The 25,671-nt window shown below is 44.5% G+C and overlaps 1 protein-coding gene across 3 annotated transcripts in view; it reads right to left on the bottom strand.

Annotated features, from left to right (window-relative positions):
* Positions 1–13,023: 13,023 nt before the first annotated feature.
* The window catches only part of LOC117450032 (protein FAM110A), a 31,835-nt gene continuing 19,187 nt past the window's right edge, over positions 13,024–25,671 (bottom strand). For 2 of the 3 annotated variants that reach the window (XM_034088007.2, XM_034088005.2), the window contains 2 exons: positions 15,129–15,486; positions 13,024–14,805 (listed from right to left, as the gene is read on the bottom strand). In XM_034088007.2, the coding sequence (XP_033943898.1) occupies positions 13,404–14,795 (1,392 nt within the window). In that variant the 5' untranslated portion in view covers positions 14,796–14,805; positions 15,129–15,486 and the 3' untranslated portion in view covers positions 13,024–13,403. Of the gene's footprint in view, positions 14,806–15,128; positions 15,487–15,580; positions 15,682–25,671 lie in introns of those variants that run through there. The other variant, XM_034088006.2, reaches the window with a different exon arrangement.

Here is a 25,671-nt window from a genome sequence, read left to right as displayed (position 1 = left end):
TGACAGCCCTAATATATATATATATATATATATATATATTGGTTAGATCAGTGCAAGCCTCCTATAAGGCTTCCTAAAAACATTACATAATTTTCAACCCCAGAAAATACAGAAATGAGCTCCCTGTAATAGCAACGGTAGCTAACTTGTGCTACTAACGTTACGGGTTAGTAGCTAGCTGACTAATCTAGCTTCACCCCACATGTTGTATTGTTTCTGTGGTAGTTTTCACATTACGGCTATTAAAGTAAAAAAAAAAAAGGAAGACAAAAAAATAGGGAAATGGTGGTTATCCGGTGAAAAGGAAGGCAAGAAGTCACTTCCAAATCCTCCAAACAAAACAGACCAGGAGCTAATAGTGCTGTTACAGAAGTCTCACTGCCACATTTCCTAACCCTAGTGATAGTCCGTGAAATAGAAATGATTTGAAGAGTAAGTCATCTTTGGAGTTTGAAGACATTTTCCGTGGTGCTGAGTCTCACACACCACTGTATAAGTACATGTCATTATTTGCACTTATATTTCTTAAACAATCTTAATGGTGTGTGTGTGTGTGTGTGTGTGTGTGTGTGTGTGTGTGTGTGTGTGTGTGTGTGTGTGTGTGTGTGTGTGTGTGTGTGTGTGATTTTGAGAGAATGTGTTTTAGTTCGAATGCAGCTCTGCATTAGTGTGATTATGTTGAGGAATGTTACTCTTTCCTGTGGCCTGTGAGTACGTCAGTGTAGCGTAACATATACTTTCCAGCTCATTAAAACTCAGCTTACACACACGTAGCTTAACGTAACACTGTTAACTGATCACGCTGATGAACAGTCAATGTATCACACATTGGGAAACCCAGATTGCACATTGTAGGTGTCCTTTAATGCTATTGCTCATAGAGGAATTTACCCAAAAATAAAAACCGTAATCTTTGATTTCCTTTGGAATTGTTATACTATTACTATTATTAACTAACGAAAAAACAACTACTACCAAAACCCTACCAACATTGGCTTCACAAAATGTCTTGGTAATCCATCCTAAAGTGGTGGAGACGTATTCTGTTTGGACCAACATTGCCATCCCCAGAGCAACACCACGAGCACCGCCTAAAACAACTGTCAACAAGGTAAAACCATCACATGGAAAGGTTTTTGCGCTATAATTTGTGTTATGATGCTGACGGAAATGTAGAGCCTGGTCAGAGACACACAGACACACAGTGTTCAAAGCAAATGGTAACACAGTCAGAGTTGGCATGGAAAGGTCTAGAATTGTAGGGATCTGCCCATGAATCCAAGCAGCGATTCTGCTGGGAGAAATAATCCCTTTTTATAAATACATGAACATGCATCTTAGTTAAAGGTCGCCTATTATGCAAAATGCACTTTTTGATGTCTTTTGTACATTCACATGTGTCCCCGGTGTGTGACTCACAAAGTGTCCGATAATACAACCTTCTCTCTTTTCCTCCTTACCCATATCTCTAAGAACGGGGGTACTGTACAACGGAGCTGATCCAGATTTGCTGCTGTCATGACGACATTACTGAATGTGGGCTGGCTTTACGCCCACGGCCCTATCAGAAACGTTGCTATCAGAAACAATGCACAACGTGTTTTGGAAGTGATATGGTCTTTGTTTACATTGTTCACTAACACTAAGTGGATCACATCACTCCTGTTCTGAAGTCTTTACACTGGCTTCCTGTGTGTCCATTTCTGACCTCCTGCTAAATGATGAACCATCCGGATCTCTCAGGTCTTCAGGGACTGGTCAGCTTTCTGTCCCCAGAGTCAGAACTAAACATGGAGAAGCAGCGTTCAGTTATTATGCTCCAAACATCTGGAACAAACTCCCAGAAACCTGCAGGTCCGCTGCAACTCTGACTACTTTTAAATCCAGGCTGAAGACTTTCTTTTTGTCGCTGCTTTTAATTGAACTATTCACATCTTAAACTGCACTGTAATTTTATCCATGTATTTTTTCTTTTAATGTTTAATTTATTATCTTTTCTTTTTAATGACTGATTTTAAATGCCATTTTCTTAATGTCTTTGGTTTTTTGTAAAGCACTTTGAATTGCCTTGTGTTGAAAGGTGCTATATAAATAAACTTGCCTGGCCTTGCCTTGCATTAGCAAGCATCGCTAACGCTGTACTGGAGAGTATATGTAAAGAAGAGGATAAAAAAGGAACTCACCTTGTGGTAAACCCGCAAGAGAAAAAGTATTTGAGCTCCATACTGTTTCAGAAATAATCCTTGATGTGGTTTGGAACATAATATGGCGTTTAGTTTAGCTGACTGTCTGGGTAGAATTCTCCTGCATGAGCTCTCCTCTCAATTTCTTTTTTTTTTTAAAGCTACAGACCCAGAATCAGCACTTCTCTAACAGAGCTGAAATAGAGGGGTAAGAGGCATGGCTAGAATGGGTGATCTGTTTGGTATTTTGAGCAAAACACTTAGATTTTTTATATATCTGAGACCTATAATATAATGCCTACAAATAGTATAATAGGAGACCTTTTAAATACAAAAATAGCATTAATGTAGCATAGAAGCAGGGGCGCCGCCAGGGATCTTGGGCCCCATGAAAAGATATCACATTGGTTACTTAAACAATTTTTTCTTAATGTTCTAAAATAGTTTGGGCCCCTGTCAGTCACGGGCCCTAAGAATCGTCCTCACTGTTCACCCCCTTACGGCGCCCCTGCATAGAAGTATCAGCTCAGTGGTGGAGGGAGCTGTGGCAGCATTGGCATGGGGCTATCAACAGAGTGACAGTATAGGGTCGAAATACAATTTGGATTTTGAACTTTCCTCATTGCCCTTTTTAACGTATGGTCTGCTGTGCACGAGGATCTGACCCAAAGCTCGTTACTTAGGCGGCAGCAAAGGCTTCGTTTAGACAGGAAGGACAAAGCAACAAATAATACTGTGTTATTGCAGGCTGCCAAAATACTAAAAACAAAGACAGCTCTGTCTCTCAATTTCAGCCCACACATCTCAACCACAGAAGAAACATCGTTACAAGAAGTCAAACTTATCCTAATGTAAGCCAGAGTTGGGGGTAATATGCAGCGGAAAGTTACGTTTTAAAGAACAAAGACAACTTGGAAATTCTCTGTGAAAAAAGTAGCATATTAAAGATTAGAAACCAAAAGTCAAAGATGGTGTTTGTTGCACACATTAGTGAAGAGGAACATGAACAATTGCCTTGATAAAAAACTCATCAAGTTCAGTCCATTGTTTTCTTCAGGTCCAATCCACAGCAATGGTTATATCTTCACCTCACATCACCAACACCTCCTTGTTGCTAAATCACATTGCAAGGAATCATTTAATCAGGTGACCCACTTTAATCTTTGGGGAAATGTTCTACTTAAATCTAGAAGATGCAGGCATTTCTTTCTGAATATTACTCTTCTCTCCTGCTTCTTAATTTAGTTGAAGCTTCAATGACCCTTATACAACAACATACTCATAATATTTCCAAATAATCCACTGAATTCTTCAAATGTTTTACATGGGAATCTGTGTAACAGTTCACCGTCACATTTAAACGCCAGAATAAGACTGATTGATCCGGTCTGATCCACATCTACCGCGGAGCCTAAACAAAGCAGAGCTGGCTGTATGCAGCTGCGCCCAGCGGCTGAGATGATTGAAATGAACAGATAGAGACAAAGAGAGGAAGATGGAGGGATGGATGTCCACAGATAAGGCCTCTGCAACAACGCGCTAAGCTAACACAGACAACCCAGTTTTGTTTTCCCACGGGTTTACAGTCGCTCCCAGTGACACACACACACACACACACACACACACACACACACACACACACACACACACACACACACACACACACACACACACACACACACACACACACACACACACACACACACACACACACACACACACACACACACACACACACACACCCCCCATCTGCCCCAGCGCCTTAATCAGCTTACCACTCCCTGCACTGAGGCCGTTCAGAGAGATGTATCAAGCTTCGTCATACATTAGTGCTACTGCTGGGATCAAGCAACAAACTGTTCCCAACCGAACCCCCCCGTCACACACACACATGAGCTGAGTGCTGACACATGCACATACATTCAGATTTAAGTACATGCATGCACGCAAAGAGAAAACACATTTCCATCCCAAAAAGATTCCAAACATCCTCTGCATGTAAGCACCACATAAATCATCATTTTGTCATGCACACACACTTGGGAAAACAACAAGGCAGAGACACACAACGGAGCACACAGGCGGATCCAAACTGTGTGTGTGTTCTGACGGGATGCCAAAGCCCAGCTGATCTCTCAGTGGACATATGGTCAGCCTCTGTGGGGACAGGAGGAGAGCACGAGGAGGACACAGAGATGCTGTTATCCTCATGTGTCCACACAGAGACGTCTTATCGTACGTGTTCCTCTCCCAAAGCGAGAGCGTAGCCTTTTGACTCTCCGTCGCCCTGGGGAGCGGGTCAGAGGCGTTCGGTTATGTCATGATGAGATGTCACGGGATGAAGACACTGGGAATTGTAGCGCCAGGCGGACTTGTGTGTTATGTAAGACTCACAGGGAGGGTTGAGGAAGCGCTTTGAAATGCGTGCGTCATGCATCAAAATAAAAACAAAGCTTTGCCCACTACAGTCAGTCTGTGATTACTGTATTGATCATGTGCATCACATCTGTTTTGTTCTCTGCTTCTCTTTATCAGGGCCCCAGTCAAGTTCACAAAGAAGCTAACACAAACACATGAAAAGCATTTTTAATTGTTATGTGTCCTATCAAGCAGCTTCACTTTGAAACATCTCAGCAAAATGGAGAATCCATTCTACGTTCTAAAATGGAGTAACTGGGTGTTTCTCAATCGCGAGTAAAGCTGCTCCAGAGCCACTATTTCACGGATACTATGTCATCGAGTGCCGCCGAAGGACTGTTCCAATGTCCGGCCTACTTGGAATTCTACCGAGCCCGGCGTACTTCGTTTGGAGAAATTTCGAGGCTGCACATGTCTTAAAATCCCCACAATGCTTTGCGCACGGACCAATATCCCCAAAGCTGTGGCGGAAGATGTAAGGCGGGGCCTCTCATATGACGCACACCTGCACACTTGCTCGCCTGTTCCACTCTTCGTTTTCCAAATGCCAGGAAGGATTCTTTCCTCGCTTCTGAAGCAAGTGACTCGGAAGACATGTGCTACCAAGCAAGTATACTCGACATTGAGAAACACCCCGTGTCACAAAACCAAATGTCCCCTGGGATAGATAAAGTATTCAAATGTTCAAATGAATACAGCCAGTATTTCCTGCCACCAGTGCCAAGCTGCTGATCTCACTTATCGGACATTAAAACCACAGAGATGCACAGCTGCTCCGACACTGAGCTTATTTGATGCTCTAGAAACTGACACAGTACTTATTGATTATAAGTACTTATTGGCATAAGATCACTTTTTGCAGCATCCATCTTCCCAATATTCTCTCTCCTCTTTCTCTCTATCTTCCTTCACTAACTTCCTCTCTCATCCTCTTTCATTTCCGATTCCTTTAAACTGCTGTGATCTTTAAGTTTTTTTTTTTTGTAGGTCTCTCAGTATTGCTGGCTCTAGTTGCCTGGGAGGGCCATCAGGCGGCTGCTGTCATGACGCCAAGTCCCAGGCTCCAGGCAGCAACATCTATCATTTACAACAGCCTGCTCCGCTCCAACACACGTCTCCAATCCTCCAGCCACCCACATCCTCTACCAGCAGATTGTGAGAGCTGTATATCAAGGCCACGTTCTGGAGGAGATCTCACACGCGATGATGTCATAATATGAAGGGACTGTGATTTCCGACATGTAAGGCCGTGGGAGCGGTCACAGGCCTGCAGGAGGCTGGGAGCTTTATCATAACTCAGACAGAAACCAGCAAACGTCAGAAGGGTGGAACTTTAGAGTTTGAATCAAGGAAATATTTACTTTGCTATTCAAATGATGTTCAAAACAAATCTGACCTGCAGTGATGTCATGTAGGATGGAATGCAGCGAAAAGAGAACATGCTGGGTATATAGTGGATGTCGAGTATACCGATGTCAGCACATTGACTTGGAACAACACAGACTTTAAAACCAAATGGGACCTTCAAAATCAAATGTAATGATGGAAATTTGTTTTATTCTGTTTCTAACATTGTTATGAAGCCCTTGCTCCAATCAAAACACTTGATGATATTCATGCAATACGTTAACTTGACCCAAACACAATGCAAGAGCAATAGGAAGTCTACAGGTCACATCTTCGAGAAACTATGAATCAAGCGACCGTTCTGACACATTGAAAATGTTCAACAACATTGTCACTGACAATACAATATGAATGGCTGCTATCAAATAAGTGAGACAGGGTCCCACTTTTGAATAAAGTAAGCACTTTGTTGTGCACCTGTCATGCAAGAAAAATGTCTGACTTAAACTGACAAAAAAGAATCAACTAATTATATTGCATACTAATTTGTTAACAGAACATTGGACTAAAAAATAGTTTATTTTCAGACCCTTAAGGATGTCTTTAGAATGTAAATGTGTTAAGTCCTTCTGGTCCTCCATGCTGTGTACAGTAAGGATGGGACGTTGTTGACCTCAACCGATGGAGTGTTAGGGTTGTTGGAAGGAACACTTTTGTCGCGTTTCCACTGCAGGCCTCGCTCGGCCTCGCTCGGTTTGATTAGGCCTTATTAGGCCCGGCTCACTTTAATGCTGCGCTTCCATTACAGTTTAGGAACTGGGGTAGTTACTATAGTAACGCAGTGTAGGCGGAGCCGTGACGTCATCTTCAATGAGAGCCCCTGAAAAACAACACAGCCGTTAGCTGTTAGCACTCAGAGCTCACAGCTCCTCATATCTGTTCAGAAACTAGACAAAAGTTAAACAAGTACAAACCACAGACTGCCTGTGTCATGGAGAATACAGTCGCTGCTTTATTTATGTCTGTAGGCCGTTGTTGTGAGTGTGGACGGTCGGAGCATATACAACGTTAGCTTAGCCAAGCTCCATTTAGAAAGCACGCATTTTAAAAGGGTTTTTCGCCTGCCGTCTGTCTGCAGCTTGTCAAAGCATTAATTCATGGTTTTTACTAACCGGTATCAGTATGTTGTTACTTCGGCATCATTTTGAAACGTGTATTACAATTAAATCACGGTCAAATATGTTTTATTGTAGTTGTAGCCCCCTTGCCAGCTATTCTCTCTCTAAGTTAGCATACTCAGCCCGACTCAGCCTGGTTGTTCCTGGCCCTAGAACCACGATTTTATGGGGCCATAAAAACTGTGAATTAGGACCCGCTAGCCGGTACTAGGCTAAGTGGAAACGCAACCAAAAACGGGCCCCGCACGGCTCGCTTAAAGCGAGCTACCCGCTGCAGTGGAAACGCGCCATTTGAGGAATTCCTGAACCCGACAACTCCGCCCTCTATGTTAGAGGCAGAGCTGGAGTATGACGGGGGATCAACACCAATCTCCCGGGGGGAGGTCACTGAGGTCGTCAAACAACTCCACAGTGGCAAAGCCCCGGGGGTGGATGAGATCCGCGCAGAAATGCTGAAGGCTCTGGGTGTTGAGGGACTGTCATGGTTGACACGTCTCATCAACGTTGCGTGGAAGTCGGAAACAGTACCGAAGGAGTGGCAGACCGGGGTGGTGGTCCCCCTTTTCAAAAAGGGGGATCAGAAGGTGTGTGCCAATTACAGAGGCATCACACTACTCAGCCTCCCCGGGAAAGTTTACTCCAGGGTGCTCGAAAGGAGGGTCAGGCCGATTGTCGAACCTCAGATTGAGGAGGAACAATGCGGATTCCGTCCTGGTCGTGGAACGACGGATCAGCTTTTTACTCTCGCAAGGATCCTGGAAGGGGCCTGGGAGTACGCTTATCTGGTCTACATGTGTTTTGTAGACTTGGAGAAGGCGTATGACCGAGTTCCCAGGGAGTTACTGTGGGAGGTGCTGCGGGAGTATGGGGTGAGGGGGTCTCTACTCAGGGCCATCCAGTCTCTGTACTCCCAACGCGAGAGCTGTGTCCGGGTCCTCGGCAGTAAGTCGGACCCATTTCCGGTGAGGGTTGGCCTCCGCCAGCGCTGCGCTTTGTCACCAGTGTTGTGCTAGTTACTGAAAACCAGTAACTAGTTACCATTACTAGTTACTTCATTTCAAAAGTAACTCCGTTACTTTACTGATTACTTACACCAAAAAGTAATGCGTTACTGTGAAAAGTTACTTTTTAGTTACTTAAAAAAAGGGCTCCCATTAATGCCCTTATAGCCTTCATTTCAGTACTGTTATTGCATTGGAGAATAATACAATCTGTTGATCAACTTGACATGCATTATATGCAATCTGGATAGCATCGATATTAGCTGGCTTCCCATTGTTGTATATTCTTTCTCCAGGTAGTTGGAAAAAGTTTTCCGTCCCATATGCCGTGTGCCGCCCGGACATGCTATCATGCTAACTAGCTCCCTGAAAGCGGGTGACTCCACTGTAGAAATAGCCTGCATGTGTTCTACAACATACCGTGCAATGGCTCTATCGACTTTTCCCTGGCTAGCAGTCCCTTGGTTAAAATCCAGCCGCTGTTGCTTAGGTGGAGGTGGAGGTGGAGTGGTGTCGGCTGAGTCTCTGTGGTCTTAGCTACTAGCTTCGTCCCAGCATGTTGTTTCTGCAGATGTTTTAAGAGATGTGAATGACTGGTTTGGGCAGTAGATAGGCTCTTTGACCCGCCAGGACACAACTTACATTTAACAGAAACTTTCTTTTCTTTGTGCTTGTTATGTGTTTGTGCCCTGATCAGGCGCTCCTAGTGTGATGTTACAATGGTAACGTAATAGTGCTCGACAAAAGGGAAACAGTGAGAATATCTCCAGGTGGAGAAACTAGACTTGAGCTCCGCCGCTGCCATGATAGTCTTGTTAGTAAACAACACAAACACGCCCACAGCCCGTCTCCGCATGTGACACAGGAAGTATCTAAGTACATTTACTCAAGTACTGTACTTAAGTACAGTTCTCATCTCTGTTCGCCTGGCTGTTGACTATATAATAAAACTAACGGAGTAACGCACCATGTAGTAACGGTAACTGAGTTACTGAATTTAAAAAGTAATGCGTTAGAGTACTAGTTACTGCCAAAAATAACGGCGTTACAGTAACGCGTTAGTCCCAACACTGTTTGTCACCAATCCTGTTTGTAATATACATGGATCGGATTTCGAGGCGTAGTCGTGGGGGAGGGGGTCTGCAGTTCGGTGGACTAAGGATTGCACCACTGCTTTGTGCAGATGATGTGGTTCTAATGGCTTCATCGGTCTGCGACCTTCAGCACTCACTGGATCGGTTCGCAACCGAGTGCGAAGCGGCTGGGATGAGGATCAGCACCTCCAAATCTGAGGCCATGGTTCTCAGCAGGAAACCGATGGACTGTCCACTCCAAGTAAGGAATGAGTCCTTACCCCAAGTGAAGGAGTTCAAGTATCTCGGGTCTTGTTCTCGAGTGAGGGAACAATGGAGCGTGAGATGGGCCGGAGAATCGGAGGAGTGGGAGCGGTACTGCAGTCGCTTTACCGCACCGTTGTGACGAAAAGGGAGCTGAGCCAGAAGGCAAAGCTCTCTGTCTACCGGGCCATTTTCGTTCCTACCCTCACCTATGGTCATGAAGGATGGGTCATGACCGAAAAAACGAGATCGCGGATACAAGCGGCCGAGATGGGTTTTCTCCGCAGGGTGGCTGGTGTCTCCCTTAGAGATAAGGTGAGAAGTTCGGTCATCAGGGAGGGACTCGGAGTTGAACCGCTCCTCCTTCGCGTCGAAAGGAGCCAGTTGAGGTGGTTCGGGCACCTAGTTAGGATGCCACCTGGGCGCCTCCCTAGGGAGGTGTTCCAGGCACGTCCAGCTGGGAAGAGACCAAGGGGTAGACCTAGGACCAGGTGGAGGGATTATATCTCTTCGCTGGCCTGGGAGCGCCTTGGGATCCCCCAGTCAGAGCTGGTTGATGTCGCCAGGGAAAGGAAAGTTTGGGGCTCTCTGCTGGAACTGCTACCTCCGTGACCCGACCACGGATAAGCGGGAGAAGATGGATGGATGGTCCTCCATGTTTTACCAAATATAGAGCATGAAGTACCTGATTTTATTTTGTTAGCAAAACCTATGACTAAATATGTTCGTCAATTGCATATTTGATGAATATAAATAAATAATAAATAATATAACTAGATTACAGCAACAGCTAAGAATAAACACAATTAGCGGAAATGGTGGTAACTTACTCAAATGAAGGTAAACAAAACCTTTTCTGAAGACTGTATTGTATAAAATGTTGAGTATAAACTAATGACTAAACTATTTCAACAGTCTAAATCAGTGGTTCTCAACTGGTCAGGCCTCGGGACACACTTTTTCCTTTGTCAATAGATCGCAACCCGACATTTTGAACCAATCAAATCTATTCAACAAAAAATCGTGCTGTAATATATATATACGCTTTTCAGCATACAATATTAATAAAAGTGAAGTAAAGTGCATATAACCCTTCACAGAACTAAAGAATGCTTTTAAATAAGTTTTAATGAGATGATGGAATCAAAGCTGAACTGTATAACATAAAAAGTCACACATACTGAAAATCTACCCCAGAAGGGGGGTTTGGGGAGATTTTTAGAAATACTAACATACAAACTACGCATTCTGGTACACTCTGAGAAGAACCTAAATCAATCTATTACTACCCAACATTTTAATAATATTGTATGCCATTGTTTCTTTTTCACTTTGTTCTGACCGCTGAACAAAGCTGACAGCTCCACACAGAGAGAAGAGCAAAGAGGAGATAGTTTGTGTGAATTAATTTGTGGGTACGGGTAGATAGCCCCCATTGTTCTGTGAACCTGTCGATCATCAAACCGGGGATCATATTTCATTATGTGTTCATTTGTATCTGAAGTTGTACCCATGGATGTATAAATAGTTCCACTGCAAAGTTATTCTCCGTGGGGACTTGCGGCAACAATCTTCATTCTGATTGGCCAGAAGACTCGAAAAGACCTTGCAAAGATGTTTTATTGAGAAGATGATCACTACGTGACAGAAGTTTTCAAAACCGTTTATGGTCTCTGGTACTTCCAGTCCAACGCCTACTGCATGCACAGCGTTAGAACATCGGGCCTTCAAAATAAAAGTTGGACTTTTTTCAACATAAAAAAAAGAAATGTTTTTCTTCACTCACATCTGCGACCCACTCGAAACGGGTCCGCGACCCACCAGTTGAGAACCACTGGTCTAAATAACACGAAAGGAGTTTATTTGACTAGGATAACACTGGCTAAGATATGCCAATACTTTCAACTAGAATTGGACTAAAACACTGGAATGATAGAAACAAGGACATTTGACACAGGGCTAAGACTAAATTAGGGGGGGGAAAGCTGACGTTTACACTAGTAAGTAATCATTTCACACCCAGTCATTTCCCCCTCCAACAGCGACTGTAATGAGCAGTCTCTCTTAACGAGGGTCTCAGAGGGTGTGGTTCATCATACAGGCATCTGGCAAACTGTCATGATGCAACTCTTTGAGAGAGACTGAATTCAAAGTATTAACGCAGAGTGACATTTGTGTCAACATGCATCAACGTTCATCCACCTAAATAATAAAGCACTGTCATAAGGACACAATCAAAGTAAACTGAAGACAGGGAATATCGTGAAGTTCTGCATGTCAATTATTGATGAGGAAATGAAATGAGGGGCCAAACACCTGCCTCTGCTCAACTGGACCCCCACCAGATTTTGAGATGAGAAACCTAGGAGTTGGCAGCAGCACTTTTTAAAGTCCCAAAACACAGAAGAAATCAGAGGAGTGGCGGCCATATGGTGGAAGCAGGAGGACACCAGCATAATGACAACTTAAAACACCAGGAAACACGAACATACTTGAAAACATTTTTTATTTGTTGAGAATATATTTTGGATCTCTCATTGAAGATTCTTTGGGCATCCAGTGCCGGATTCAACAGCACGCTTTGTTCTCCGTCTGATCTCCAGCCCTCTCATCTACTGCTCCTCGTACAGAGAGGAAAACCTGCTGCTGCTCCACACAATATCCTGAAGTTAAGGTATATGAGGGGATGGAGACCGCCAACGGGGGGGGACGACGACACACACACATTGTGTCCTCTCTTTGCTCCCACCCTGACAAACAGGAAGTCAAACACAACTGTCTCACTTTGCTGGTTTACAACACTCACACTGGTGTCTGGATTTGTGTTTAAATGTGAAAGACTGTAATTGTAGTCGATATGAGCAGATTGCACTTAAGAGCAAAGATTCTGTACACAAAGTTGTCCGATGTAAAAAATACATTAAATTATCCAAATAAATATTGGTCCTTTTTAGTTTTTAGTAAATCTTCCTGAGACACTTTCAAATCACTTTTTCCATGCAATAGTATCCTCTTCCTTTTACCCGTCCTTTCCTTTCCTCTCCTTTCTTACTGGAGGCAAAATAACTTTCTCCTGCTTCACTTGCTTCAACCATCCACGTGTGAGATCACCGCTCATCGTGTGACTCATGCGTGCAGAGACGTACAGAACATTGTAAACAGACTTCTCTCACCATGGCACCAGAACCATCTTCCCGTGAGACGCAGACAGCACCACCTGCAGCTGCTCCCACATCCCCTCTAGTTCACCTGAATGTACGCTGTGCTGTTCAGTGATTATCGGTGTGCTTTGTTGACCGTAACATAAATGTGTACAAAGTTTCACTTGCATGCGGACAGAATATCGTATAATAACAGTCTCACAGCCAAAAAGATTGTTTTGAAAATACAAATGTGTTTTATGGAAGCTTTTTATGTAAACTTTCACAGTATCAACCACACACACACACACACACACACACACACACACACACACACACACACACACACACACACACACACACACACACACACACACACACACACACACACACACACACACACACACACACACACACACACACACACACACACACACACACACACACACACACACACACACACACACACACACACACACACATCCTCTGCCTTCATCATCATCATCATCATCATCATCATCATCATCATCATCATCACCACCACCACCACCAGTCTATTATTGCTTTTGTATACCGATGGTAAGTCAAAGTGTTGTCTGTGTCGTACTGCAGGGAAGCAGTCCTGACCTGCACCCCAGCACTGATGTGTGTCCAAAACAAGTGAGAGCCTTCACAGGAAACGGAACACACACTACTGGATGCCGTGATGTAAGGCAGCAGAAGATGGGCGTTCCCTTCTTCAGACATATGTGTACATACAAAAAGTTATTATTTCAACTCCATCCAAGTCTTTCGTAGTCTATACGTTAGAGACGGCGTTGTTTGTGTCCCGCGCCTGACGGATGCCGTACAGCCACTTTATGACTCTGGCGTTCCTCTCGATGACGGAGATGCCGTAGGGGGCCCTCTCGTTGGCTTTGGCGGTGCTGTCCTCCTCGTCCGCCTCCTCCCTGGTCCGCAGCATCTCCTCCCCGCACTCGGAGCTGGGCGTGCTGACGCTGCGGAGCTTGGAGACGGACACAATGTCTGAATTAGCTCTGGTGAAGCGCTCCACCCCCCCCATGCCCTCCACCTCCACCGGGTCCAGCCCGCAGTAGTTGAAGAAGCGCTCCAGGTCGGCCGTGGCGCGGGAGTACCGGTCGCTCAGGTCCGACTTGGAGCGGTGCAGGGACGGGTGCTTACGGGCGGAGCCTCTGGAGCTGGCGTTTGATATCCGGGTGAAAGCGGGGGAGGCGGGGGGGATCATGCCTGCTCGCGCCAGCATGGGACTGGGAGGCAGGTAGACTGGAGGGGAGGGGAGAGCTTTGGAGGGGGTTGTGGTGAGCAGGGGGTTCTGAGAGGGAGGTGGTGGGGGAGGGACCTGGGGGTGTGCCACCTGACCCTGTGCAGTCTGTCTGGGTCTGAGCAGCAGCAGCGCCCTCTGAGGCTTCTTGGTCTCCGCCTGGGGCCGGACGTCCACCCTGCGCACCGTCACCAAGCTCGGGGAGCTGTACGGAGCTGGGACCCCAATGCGGGGGACTCGTGCCGGGACAGGGGGTGGCCGGCGGGTGAGTTCTACTGCAGGGGGCCGGAGGTTGTTGTTGAGTGGAGAGGAAGTGCAGGAGGAGGTGGAGGAGGAAATGACGGTGCAGTGATTCACCGGCTTGAGGTTGTTGAGAGGTCGGTTGCTCCGCTCTTGCTCTGCTGACAGGCTGCTGCCGATGCTCTTAGCTCCTGAGGAAGGGGAGGAGGAGGAGGGGGAGGTGGAGGAGGAGGACTGGGAACAGGGCATCGGTCCATCACATACATCATTGATAAGATTATTCAGAATATCCAAGTTCAGAGCAGGTCCTCTTCTCCAGCCCGGTCCTTCTCTACCTCCACCATTCTCCACATCCGCGGGGCAGCGGGAGACTTTCCGCGCCGGAGGAGTGCTGATCTGGTACTGGAGCATCATCCCTGAAGGGATGAGCGGCTTGCGGATGATTGGTGGTTTGATGGGGGCCTGGCGGGTGAGGGCCACCTGCTGGCTCTTCACGTATTTGGCCTTGTCGGCCTCCAGGCGCTCAACAGCGCTCAGTTTACGGGCCCCAGGCTCAGCCTGGCGGCGAAAGTAGTCCGGACCCTTGTTAAGTATCCTGAAGGGCATGGCGGAGGTGAAGGGGGTCCCGGCCAGACGGCCGTCTGAGGGCCGCAGGGTCTCCACCGGCATACTGGAGGAGCTGCAGAGAGAGAGGAATATCTGGTATCAGTGGAAAGGCTTTGGGACTAAATGACAAACTAAGCATTAGAGAAAAGAAAAGAGGCCAAAAGCCTCGTATTTATAGTTTCAACAAACCGTGATTTAAAGCACTAATGTTTTGGGTAAACGAGAGACAAAGTTGGTGAGGCTTTAATGGTGAACGAACATCCTTTTAGATATCCCACATGTCCTTTCTAAGCCTAAGAAAAGAGCTCTTTTGTACCCTCTCTTTTCTTCCCACTCGCCTCCCCCCTCCTCCCTCCCTCCCTCCCTCGCACCCAGAGCCCCCTTTAACTTCCTTACCAGTCGCTGTGCTGCTGCTCTCACTTCTCTTCCTCCTTTCTTCTCCGTCGCCCCTCTTTCTCTTTTATCCTGAGTCGGGGTCAAATTCCACATCAGGCCCGGCCAGACCAGCTCTATTAGCTCCGTGCTGACCCAGAAGGGGCCCTGGCTGCGGATCGGGGTCAGCGGTCAGCCACAGTGCAGCCAACAGGAGCTCTTTATCCAAAACCAGGTCCGGTATATCAGCCGGCAACGACCCCGGCAACACAACAGCCGGCAGCGATCCCTTTCTTCACGTCCGCTGTCCGAACTGTCAGCCGTCCAGCTGCGAGCAGGAACAAAAAGCCGCCCGGCGACTCAGCTGGAGACCCTCGCGGTCCTGCAGAGGGTGAAAAACAGATGCAAGTCCAGTCAGAGAACAGTTGAGCTCTCCGGTTTCTGTCCGCCTCTTTGTAACAAAAGCACCCACTCACTTTGATACACATCCACACACACACACACACACAGTACACACACACACACTTCTCCAGCTGACAGACGGGGACTCTCGACAACACTGAAGAGGAGCAGACGGGACAGGCTTTAATACAGAGTATGGCTCCTCCCAGCCGGCCAATCACACGTCAGGCCTGGAGCCTCAGCAGGGCACAGGGGGGCGGGGTGAGAGGCGGGAGGCAAGCTCACATTGGTTAACCTCGAAAGGGATTCTGACCAATGAAACCCCTCCCCCCCTCGGAGCAGAACAAAACACTGAGGCAGGGTTTTCATTCAAATGAAAATTCTTTGAAAGGGAGAAAGGGGGAGAGAAAGGGGTGAGGGGGACAACGGGCAAAAACAGCTGCAATCTTTTACATTGACTTGCATCGAGCTCTGCGGGGTGCTATGAAAACACTGGAAACACTGAAAGCACACGACTGTTCATCTGGTGCCGCGCTTTGTTTTCATCGGCGCAGAAGAGAGAGCGAAGACAAGAGGACGCTGTGTGAGCCGCGGAGACAGTACACAAAGACAGCTCCGGGTATCAGTTGATTTAGTTATTTAGCTAGTGCTTGTAAGTGTTTTGATTTTGGTTTGAGTTATTTTTAAAGGGAAAAAGTCAAACAAATGAAATCCTATTAAACGTGAATAGTTTCTTGGTGTTTTTATGACTTTATTAAAGTATAACTGAATATATTTATGATGAGGACAAAACAAGACACGCGAAGACAACGTCCACAGATGAACACCGATCGACATTTATCACCATTTTCTAAACTCAATAATTAGGGCAGCACAATTAATTGAAATGTAGTGCGATATAAAAACCGCAGTAAGAATATAATTATTAGAATTTCATCAAAAAAGCCGGTAAATCGTTAGATTAATTAAAAACTAAAAACAATTGTTGGTGTCAGCGCTAGACTTAATGTTGACAGCTCTTAAAACTGGCCTTACAAGAGGAATGCTAGTTTAGAGACTCAAATGCTCCTGGATTATGTCTGGGTTCTGACTCCGATGGCTGCTCAAACCGTGTTGATCTATTATCCTGTCATTCTCCAAACTCTCCTTTCCCAGAAAAACAATCCCTCTAACACTCCCCCCACCGCCGCTCATCCCTCCAACACTCCCCCCCCACCCCCCATCGCTCATCCCTCCCCTGCTTCTTATTATCGCTTACAACATACACTCCGGGGTTACATCACACCAGCGCTCTCCCTCCCCCTCCCCCTCACCTCCACCTCCAACATCTATCTGCATATTTTTAATTAGTCTTTTTATAGCAGTCTTCCTAAACATGTGGCCCTGTTTCCCCCACATCTCCCCCTCTTTCTCTCATCCTGTACAGCCGACTACACGCAGAGAGAAAGAGCAAAAGCAACCATGACAGCTTAGACTTGGACACACACACACACACACTCTTTCAGACACTACAGGAGCTTTAAAACACACCGATATGCAACAAAAAGACACACACGTTGCTTTCATCTTCACTATGTGACAGACCAAAGAAGAGTTTAAAATAGTCTGGGCTTAAATGACCACATTTGCATAACAGATAATAATGATTCACAAACATTAAGTGACCAAATGCCTTGAGGCAGACCTCTAGGGAGAATAGAGCAGAAAATACTATACTACAAAGAAAGGACTGTTCAGTTAGTTTCAGGAAGACAGAAACCCACGAAGATATCCACAACATTGTGACGTCACACCCGAGTTTCACGTGTTCCAGTGCATTGTTAAAGAAAGCTAGCAATACCAGTGCTCTCCAGGTTAGCTCTACCGGTTGCTAACATTGCATGAGGTTGTGTTTTATACGGTAGAACTCCTGTTAACAGACTTTAACGTGGGTATCAGTTAGTGTTAATTTCGTCAGCTATTTTTTTTATTTAGTTTTAGTCTTAGTCCTGTGTTACATTTTCTTTTAGTTTTAGTCATATTTAGTCACCTTCATCCTGTTTTTGTTTAGTCAAGTTTTAGTCGACTAAAAGTCTGAGCATTTTAGTCAAAGAAAACTAATTATTTTAGTCTACTTTTTGTCAATGAAACTGTTGAGTCTTTTTTAGTCATCAGATTATATAGAACATTTCAGTCAAACTAGTCTAGCCAAAACCAATCATTTGTCCTTTTAGTCAAACTTATTTCACAATAAGATTATATCTTGTCCTTATTTGATGAAAAACACAGGTTGAATGATTAAGCAGCTTTGCAGAGTATCTGGTCAGGTTTGTGGTGTTTTTACCAGCTGTTTTGCCACATTGCTTCCCTTCTGATGAAACAATGCATTCGCTTTTTTTCTCCGCCTCATTGTAGCAAAAATGGGCCCAAATATCACATCGTTTCTTTCCCCAAGCAGTGGTGGCGTTAGACTTTTTCGTTGTCAGTCATTTTGACGGACAGGATTGTAACATTTCTGTCATAATCCATTATTATCCGTCGAGTGCACAATGTATCACTCACTCGCGCTGACGGGGGGGTATTCGGTTAACGCGACCACTGCTCCCAAGCCCTGTTGTTGCCATTTTATTTTCTGTTAAATAAGGTTAGTTAGACCATGAGTTAGACCATGAGATAGACCCGAGTCTTTCACGTTAACAATGTGCCGCTGCCCGGTGTAATTCAAATTTCCCGCCGCGCGCAGCACAGAAACAGCTGCTGCTCTGCCGCAGCACCGGAAATGGAACTGCTGGGAGAAAAACTGACTATCAGAGATGTAACGTTATCTTTGATAATATTTCGTCTCCTCATTTTTCGTCAACGAAAGTAAAGAGAGATTTTGTCATAGTTTTTATTTAGTAAACTACATTTTCGTCTCGTCACTTTTCGTCAACGATATTGCATGATGATTTCGTTACAGTTATTGTTTACTGCCGTCGGTGCCGTCTCGTCATCGTCTCGTTTTCGTCGTGGAAAAAAAGGTCGTTGACGAACATAATTCGTCATAGTTTTAGTCAACGAAATTAACACTAGTATCAGTTGACATCTCCTTTAACACACAACTTAATGCATGTGGTTTGTTGACAGACACATGATGCAACACTGCTGTTCCACCTGTGAGAGAAAACCTTTGCACCACACTGAACACCCCGAAGTCCACTGGAGACAACCACACACACTACAACACACATAGTTACATTATCCAGTGTAGAGATTATTTGATGAAATCCAGTAAAATTGGTCTTAAAATCTAAATTCTGAAGCAATGTGGCTATTCAATTCTTTGTGATAAGGTACAACAGCAGAACTAGGCAGTTCGAAACGGAGAGGAGATTATCAATAAAGGTTTGAGCACCCGGAACAAGTCCTTGTTCTTCACCACTCACACACCAGCTTATATATTCAATAGCTATAGCTCATTATAGAATGATTGTATGTGTCCTTCCTTATAAACCCATCCTAAAAAAAGGCTTTACCAGAACCAGTGAGGACAAACCAGATAGCAGCTAGCTCAGGTTTCGTTTGCTCACACAAGCCTACTGTCAAAAAAAACATCCTGAATTAGAGCTTTTCATGTCCACACTTTCAGAATAACAAACCTTTGGCTGAAATTATATAAATACTTTGACAGAGGTCCCGATTCAGCGTACCCATATTCACTTGGCTTCCCATTTGCCCTTTCCACAACATAACATATTGTGATTTAGAGTCTCCATTCCTGACTGACACACACATTACACATTATTACTACAGGGAGAAAACATGTACACACCAAGGAGAATCATGGGATAGCCCTCCAGTTCAAACGCTATAAAAACACAACATTTCAACAACAATGTCCGAGCTGTTTGCATGCAAAGACCAACACACACACATTTCAGCTGATAACTGTTGAGTAATCCCATGATACACTCCTCAATTACTCTCCATTACTGCACACAGTTAAGCCATGATTTGGGCTGGAGATGAAGAAATGGAGGAAGAAAGAGTTTGTACTACTTTATTTAATTTTTTTTTTTTTTTTAATCTCTCACATTTTATCAGTGTCCTTTGTTGTGAAGCACTTCGAGATTTGTCTTGGCAGATGAGAAGCGCTTTAGAAATTAAAAATAAAATTCAAATAAAAACTGCTAAAATGCTTCTCACATGGCAATCAGATTTTGGACTATGTAACTGCAAACCGAGTTACCTCCATTTATTTGCATTGAGAAGAGTCATCTACATGCAAATCCTGCAAGCCTGGACCGTCGACACTTTTGACATCATCAGTTAAAGTCACTCATTACCTCACTATCGAGCAAGGCAGCTAAAAGGCCACCGGCTGCCACCAGACAAGGTGTGAATTGACCTGGCTACAGAGAAGAGGGCCTGATCACACCAGGCATCATCATACATCCAGGCTGATCTCATCACAAGTCAATCTGAATGTACTCCAGGTACGTCAGTTCAAACAAAAAATAGGACTGATAATGTGAGAATGTGAAAGCGCCTCGTGCTTAAAAGTTGTCAATATTTGATTGTTTACTATTGTATCTGTTGATAAACCGCCCGAAAACATGAAGCAAGCGAGCCGAGGAGTGTATACAACAGTTCTGCTTGCAAAGCGTGATCCCTGTATGCGTTTAATGGATCAAAATAGGAATACAATTTAGGAATAGTCCTATGTCGTGTTTAATTAGTAAATGTGATTTATTCTGAGAGTTAGACCCCATTTACACGGGAACGTTTACGCATCGTATGCCTTTTCAAAAAAGTATTCCGTTCACACGCATTCGGCTCAATTAACGTGTCCGTTCACACGAGACCGCTGGAAACGCTGTAGTACATATGCTGGGCCTGTAAGTGGCGCTGCTGCCGCCACAAAATACACCAAAAGCAGCGAAGAAGACCCCGGAGCATGGTTTTCATGGTTGCCCTTCTGTTTATTCTCCGCGGTGGACGGCGTGTGCTCCTGCTGTAAATCTCCCCGGTAGTCCACCAGCAGATGAAAAACACCCACTCTTCCAAGGGACGAGGGAACCGTGCGGCAGAGTTTCCGTTAACATTTTTTTTCGCCGATCTACATGTCCGTTAAAGTTTAAATCTTCCGGACAAAATTTGAAAAGTGTCGGTCAGAGGTCTTCTTTGTTATTTATTGAGCTTTAAAACAAATTGATAACGACTCTATATAATAATAATAAACGGAGCCTCTCTTTTCCTCCCCCTCTTCTGACAGCCCAGCAGCTGATCTCTGAGCAGGAGACGTGGGGAGACGGAGGCGGGGCTATTTCATCGTTATCAGAACATTATCGTATAGAGGCGTACAGACGGAGCCGTTTGCCCCCCCAGAGCGTTCCGTTTGCAGATCTATCCACCTTGGCACCCGTTATCGTTTGCGGGGTCCGTTTCTATCGTTTTGTTACGGCCTCCTGTGAACGAAAGGGCTATACGCAAGAGAAACTATGCGGATACAACCCGTATCGTCCTCGTGTAAACGGGGTCTAAGTAGTGACAGCCATGCTTTTGTTTCGAGTTGTGAATCATCAACTATACTGCTGAGCAACTTGGATCCAAGACATCTTTTACCTCAAGCCTAAAAAGGAGCCACGTTATTTGTGATTCAACATACTACAAATAGCCTGGGAATATGGTACACTTCAAATAATTTAAATCTATAAAGGAAACCAAAATTAGACATAACCTTTTGCATCTCAACCTACATGGAAAAGGAGTTCAAAAATAACTTCTTGCCCTGTTGGACCAATACTGCGCGTGTGTGTGTGTGTGTGTGTTAGGAATAACTCAGACAAACAAAAACGTCTCGCAGCTTGTCCGTCTTGTTTTTCCGACTTTCCGTCTTTTGCTTTCCATCATGTTCTGCTGTGCAGTTACTGAATGAAGTCAGTGAAAGCGACGAGCGCACCACAGGCGCACTCACCACAGCGACAGACAGCAGAATTATATTTCTATTCCATAATGGAAACTCGCTTTGGTTCGATTATTACAAAAGTTTGCCAACCGCTGCGTTGTTATGAATCGGACTGCTTTAACATCTTTCCAACCGCTATATTGGTGGGTAATGATGTGGCTGTGTGTGTGTGTGTGTGTGTGTGTGTGTGTGTGTGTGTGTGTGTGTGAGAGTGAGAGTGAGATTGTGTTTCATAGCGTGCAAACAAGTGAGAAACATGTTAGAATAGAGTGATACAAGTGAGCATACCTCTGAGCAGATATGTTGCAGAGGAAGCTCCAACTGAGAGGAAGAGATGACTAACATTTTCACCACAGCTGACTGCGGGCAACTAGCAACCGGCATGCTTTAACTAATTATAGAGAGAGCCAATGACTGGGAGCGATTTGCTTTAAGATACTGAGTGACTTGCAAACAGCAACACGTGAGGAAATGGGTTTTGGTAGGAGGGACAGGAGGAAAAGAAGCTACATTTAACAGTTGTTTGTGTTTCTTCCTAGAAAATATCTTTATCACGACAAACAAAACAGGAAGAAGCTGAGGTAATCATTGAGGGACAGGAACAAGGTGCGTTCATGTGCGTTCATGTGCGGTCTGTGACGCCAGCTGGCTCGTCATATCGCAACGATCTAGGGCCCAGAGTTCATTGACCCCAGATTGTGTCAAAACAACCGAGACTCCACCAAAAGAAATGTCACCAGAAACCAGTGTCTATGTTTCAATCTGAAACATAGACACTGGAGGATACATATTAAAATCGAGTGAACTAAACGAATGAGGCAAGAAAAGACAATAAGATGAGGTGATTTCAATTAATTTTATATCTGGTTAAGCTAAATTATTTTTCACAAGCTGGAAGGCATTCATTATGTCCCTCAGGGGCGATGTGCAGATAGACAAATGCACAAAGCGGGGTCGTGATATACCGTTAAGCATTTGTTTAACATATTTACATAATGCTAATAATACACGCCTCTTATATCATTTCTACTCCCCCATTGCCCCAAACACATAAGTGCAATTGATTTGCCAACTCACAATATACAGAGTTAAAGAAAGTTTGACTGATATTAGTGGTTTATCAAATTGTCCATAGATATTGCAATACATTCGCAATAGTTAACTATTTTGGTTACAATAATTGTGTAGTGATTAGCACTACTAACAAATAATGCAATGGCCGGGGGGGGCAGTTGTCTTGAGCAGTGGTTTCTCAGGTTGGTCGCCCACTGGAGGGGACACGCAGGAAGAAATGACGCATGTCACTACAGGAAATGTGTGACAAAGACAGAAACACAAACAAACACACTCAGCTGGAGTGTTTGCTTCTGACTGTGTGTGTTGTCTGCTGTTGTATGGTGACCTTAGCGCGTCTATTTGTGGGCACTTGCCTCTTTGCCACAAAGCCTGTTCACAATGCCCCGGCAGCTGCTGTTGGGGGCACTCTGAGTAAGCTGTAGCACTGACTGTACAATAAAACCACAGACAGACTTCACTAAAGTGTTTTGAGTTTCTCTTTGTGTCAGTTCTACCTTGTGAAATGACAAGTTAAAAATAACATGGCATGCTTTGGAAATTGTGGTCTAACAAGACAAAAACTGAAGGTCCACTTACTAGCGTTTTCAAGAGCATATTGTGTCCACAAAAAAGATAGACACAATAATGATATGAAATATATGACATTGACATGCTCAAGGACAGTTTAGCTTATCCCGAGAAAATGTAACAGTTGAGTGTAGAGACATGTTAGAGGCTCGATGCTGACATCACCATGCTAAAGTTTGCTAGTTAACACTAAACAAAGTCATTCAGATTCATTATTTGTTTAAAGTTGTTGACTTCTGACATTTTCAATTGACCTTGACAGAAACCATCACGTCAGGAGAGATTTCCTTTAAAAACAAAGTCATTATGCTATGTCAGTTAGAACAGCTCACAGAAATATCGTTTTTTTTAAGTAGTTGGTGTTCGGTGCTGTGTGTGTAAAGAGACAGGGTAGGAAATAAAAGAGGAAGTAGGGAAGAAAGGACCAACCCTCAACATTTCCATGATTTGAACAAAAAAAAAAATCATAAATTGAAATATTATTGATTCGAAAATAATATGATGCAGTATTATTACGTCTGGGTCTCTGTGTTTCATTAAAGCTCGGTTCTGTGTGTGTGTGTGTGTGTGTGGAACGAGCAATTTTGTGTGCGCCAGAGAGTGAGAGCGCACCGGTACCAGAGATCGTTGTTGTTAGCTTCTGGTGCTAGCGAGCTACGCTAACGGATATAAGGAGTTTTTTCAACAACAAAGAGGAGGAGAGTCCTCTCCTGTCAGACTGAGAGACAGTGAACTAAAGGACTCTTTCAGTGTTATCTCAGTGGGTCTCAAACGTTTGGGTCACCATTAATGTAAACAATTATTTCCGAGGCACACGTCTATATGATCATTATAGTTATAAAAAAACAAGAGAATAAATGAAAAACAGGTATGAAATACTATATGACAGTAAAACAAGAATAAAGTTTAAAAGTGTGATTTGAAAAATATCCATAAAGAAAAAGTAAATCTATTTACAGTTCCGTTTCATATGGGTGTTGAGAGATGTATCCATAGAACTCTTCATTTTACTCTCAAAGTGCACCAGATTGATGCTTTTAACTTCAATATAAATATAAATCTTCCCGGGGGAGCTTGCCCCCGGACCCCCCTATGTGAGGTCCACACACCACCTATAAAAATAGCACTTTACCCCTGCTTACACCTATATGCCGTGAGCTGATTATCGAGCCTTCATTGTAACAGTCACACTGTGTATTTGCGTGGGGAGTGTTGCAGTAGAAAATTCCACTGTAGCGACCGGTACATTAATGGGAAACACTAAATGTTTGAGCACCCTCTATGAAACGTCAAGCTACCCCACAGCACCCCCAAAATAAATCTCTGGCGCCGCCACTGAGCCTGACTATTTGTGTTGGGGGGGCCCGACTTTTTTTTTTCTCCAAAGGGGGGGCCTGACAGAAAAAGTTAGAGAACCACTGGTCTAACCTGATGAAATGGGCCAAAACATGAGTCTAAAAACACAGGATGTGCTACACTAGCCCCGGCCGGCAGCAGCTTCAGTTTGTAAGTCAATCAAAAGCTTAAAGGAAGAGTTCAAAAGGTTATCAGTCACTTCCGTTCCAGGCTGGTTAAGAGAGCTCCAAAGACAAGATAATGAAGACGGAGCGGTGAGCACCGGCCCTCGTGGGATTCAACCCTTACCACACAGTGCTGGGCCACGCTGCTCACTTCCTCCTGAGGACAGCACCACACACACATGCATGACTGAAGTGTCTGGGCTGCAGGGTTATACAACTCTGCAAAGCATTGAATCAGACAGTTATTAAAGCATCTAGGTTCTGTCTGTATGGAACCTCCCCCACTCTCTTCCCTACAACCCCCCTCTTCCACCTCTGCCCATCACTGTCTGCGCCCCCAGGAAACACACACATCCATGCACAATTACACCCAAGGGTGAGAATGAGGGGGGGTCCAATGACATCCTGTCTCATGTGTGTATGTGTAGCTATGCATCTATAAATGTCAGCATCCCCATATTTGTGTGTGTGTGTGTGTGTGTGTGTGTGTGTGTGTGTGTGTGTGTGTGTGTGTGTGTGTGTGTGTGTGTGTGTGTGTGTGTGTGTGTGTGTGTGTGTGTGTGTGTGTGTGTGTGTGTGTGTGTGTTCTGACTGAGTAGGTAATCAGTGGAGAGCAGGTGGCTAAGTCTTCCCTTGGGAAAACTAAACAGAGCAGCAAAGACAAACACATTAGAACATCTGCCATTTACCCATAAAATAAATAGTACGGCTGTGTATGAAGAGAGCATCTGCCCATATGGTACATTTCATTAAAGAGTGGTTAAGATTGAGCATATTTCCATATATTGCAAAACTGTAAATAAGAAAAGATTCTGCAAGTTGGTTCTATCATAAAGTCATCCGCCATAGGGTATACATTCAAAGTAATAGTGCACTTCGTATGCAACCAGACCAATAGCATGTGCATTCATTACAGTTCCTGTTGGCAAACGTCCTAGCATCTTTTCTTTTCAGAAGCACTGCCTACCACACATGTTCTCTCCAACACACACTTTGTAACATATTTGTAACATATCACTCTAACACTTCGGTTCTATAGGCTAGCGCTCCAACACATTGTTCATGATAGGCTAAG

The sequence above is a fragment of the Pseudochaenichthys georgianus genome, chromosome 7, assembly GCF_902827115.2.
Source record: "Pseudochaenichthys georgianus chromosome 7, fPseGeo1.2, whole genome shotgun sequence".
Taxonomy (NCBI): Eukaryota; Metazoa; Chordata; class Actinopteri; order Perciformes; family Channichthyidae; genus Pseudochaenichthys; species Pseudochaenichthys georgianus.
Note: the sequence above shows the minus strand (reverse complement) of the source record. Positions and strands in the feature narration are given on the sequence as shown.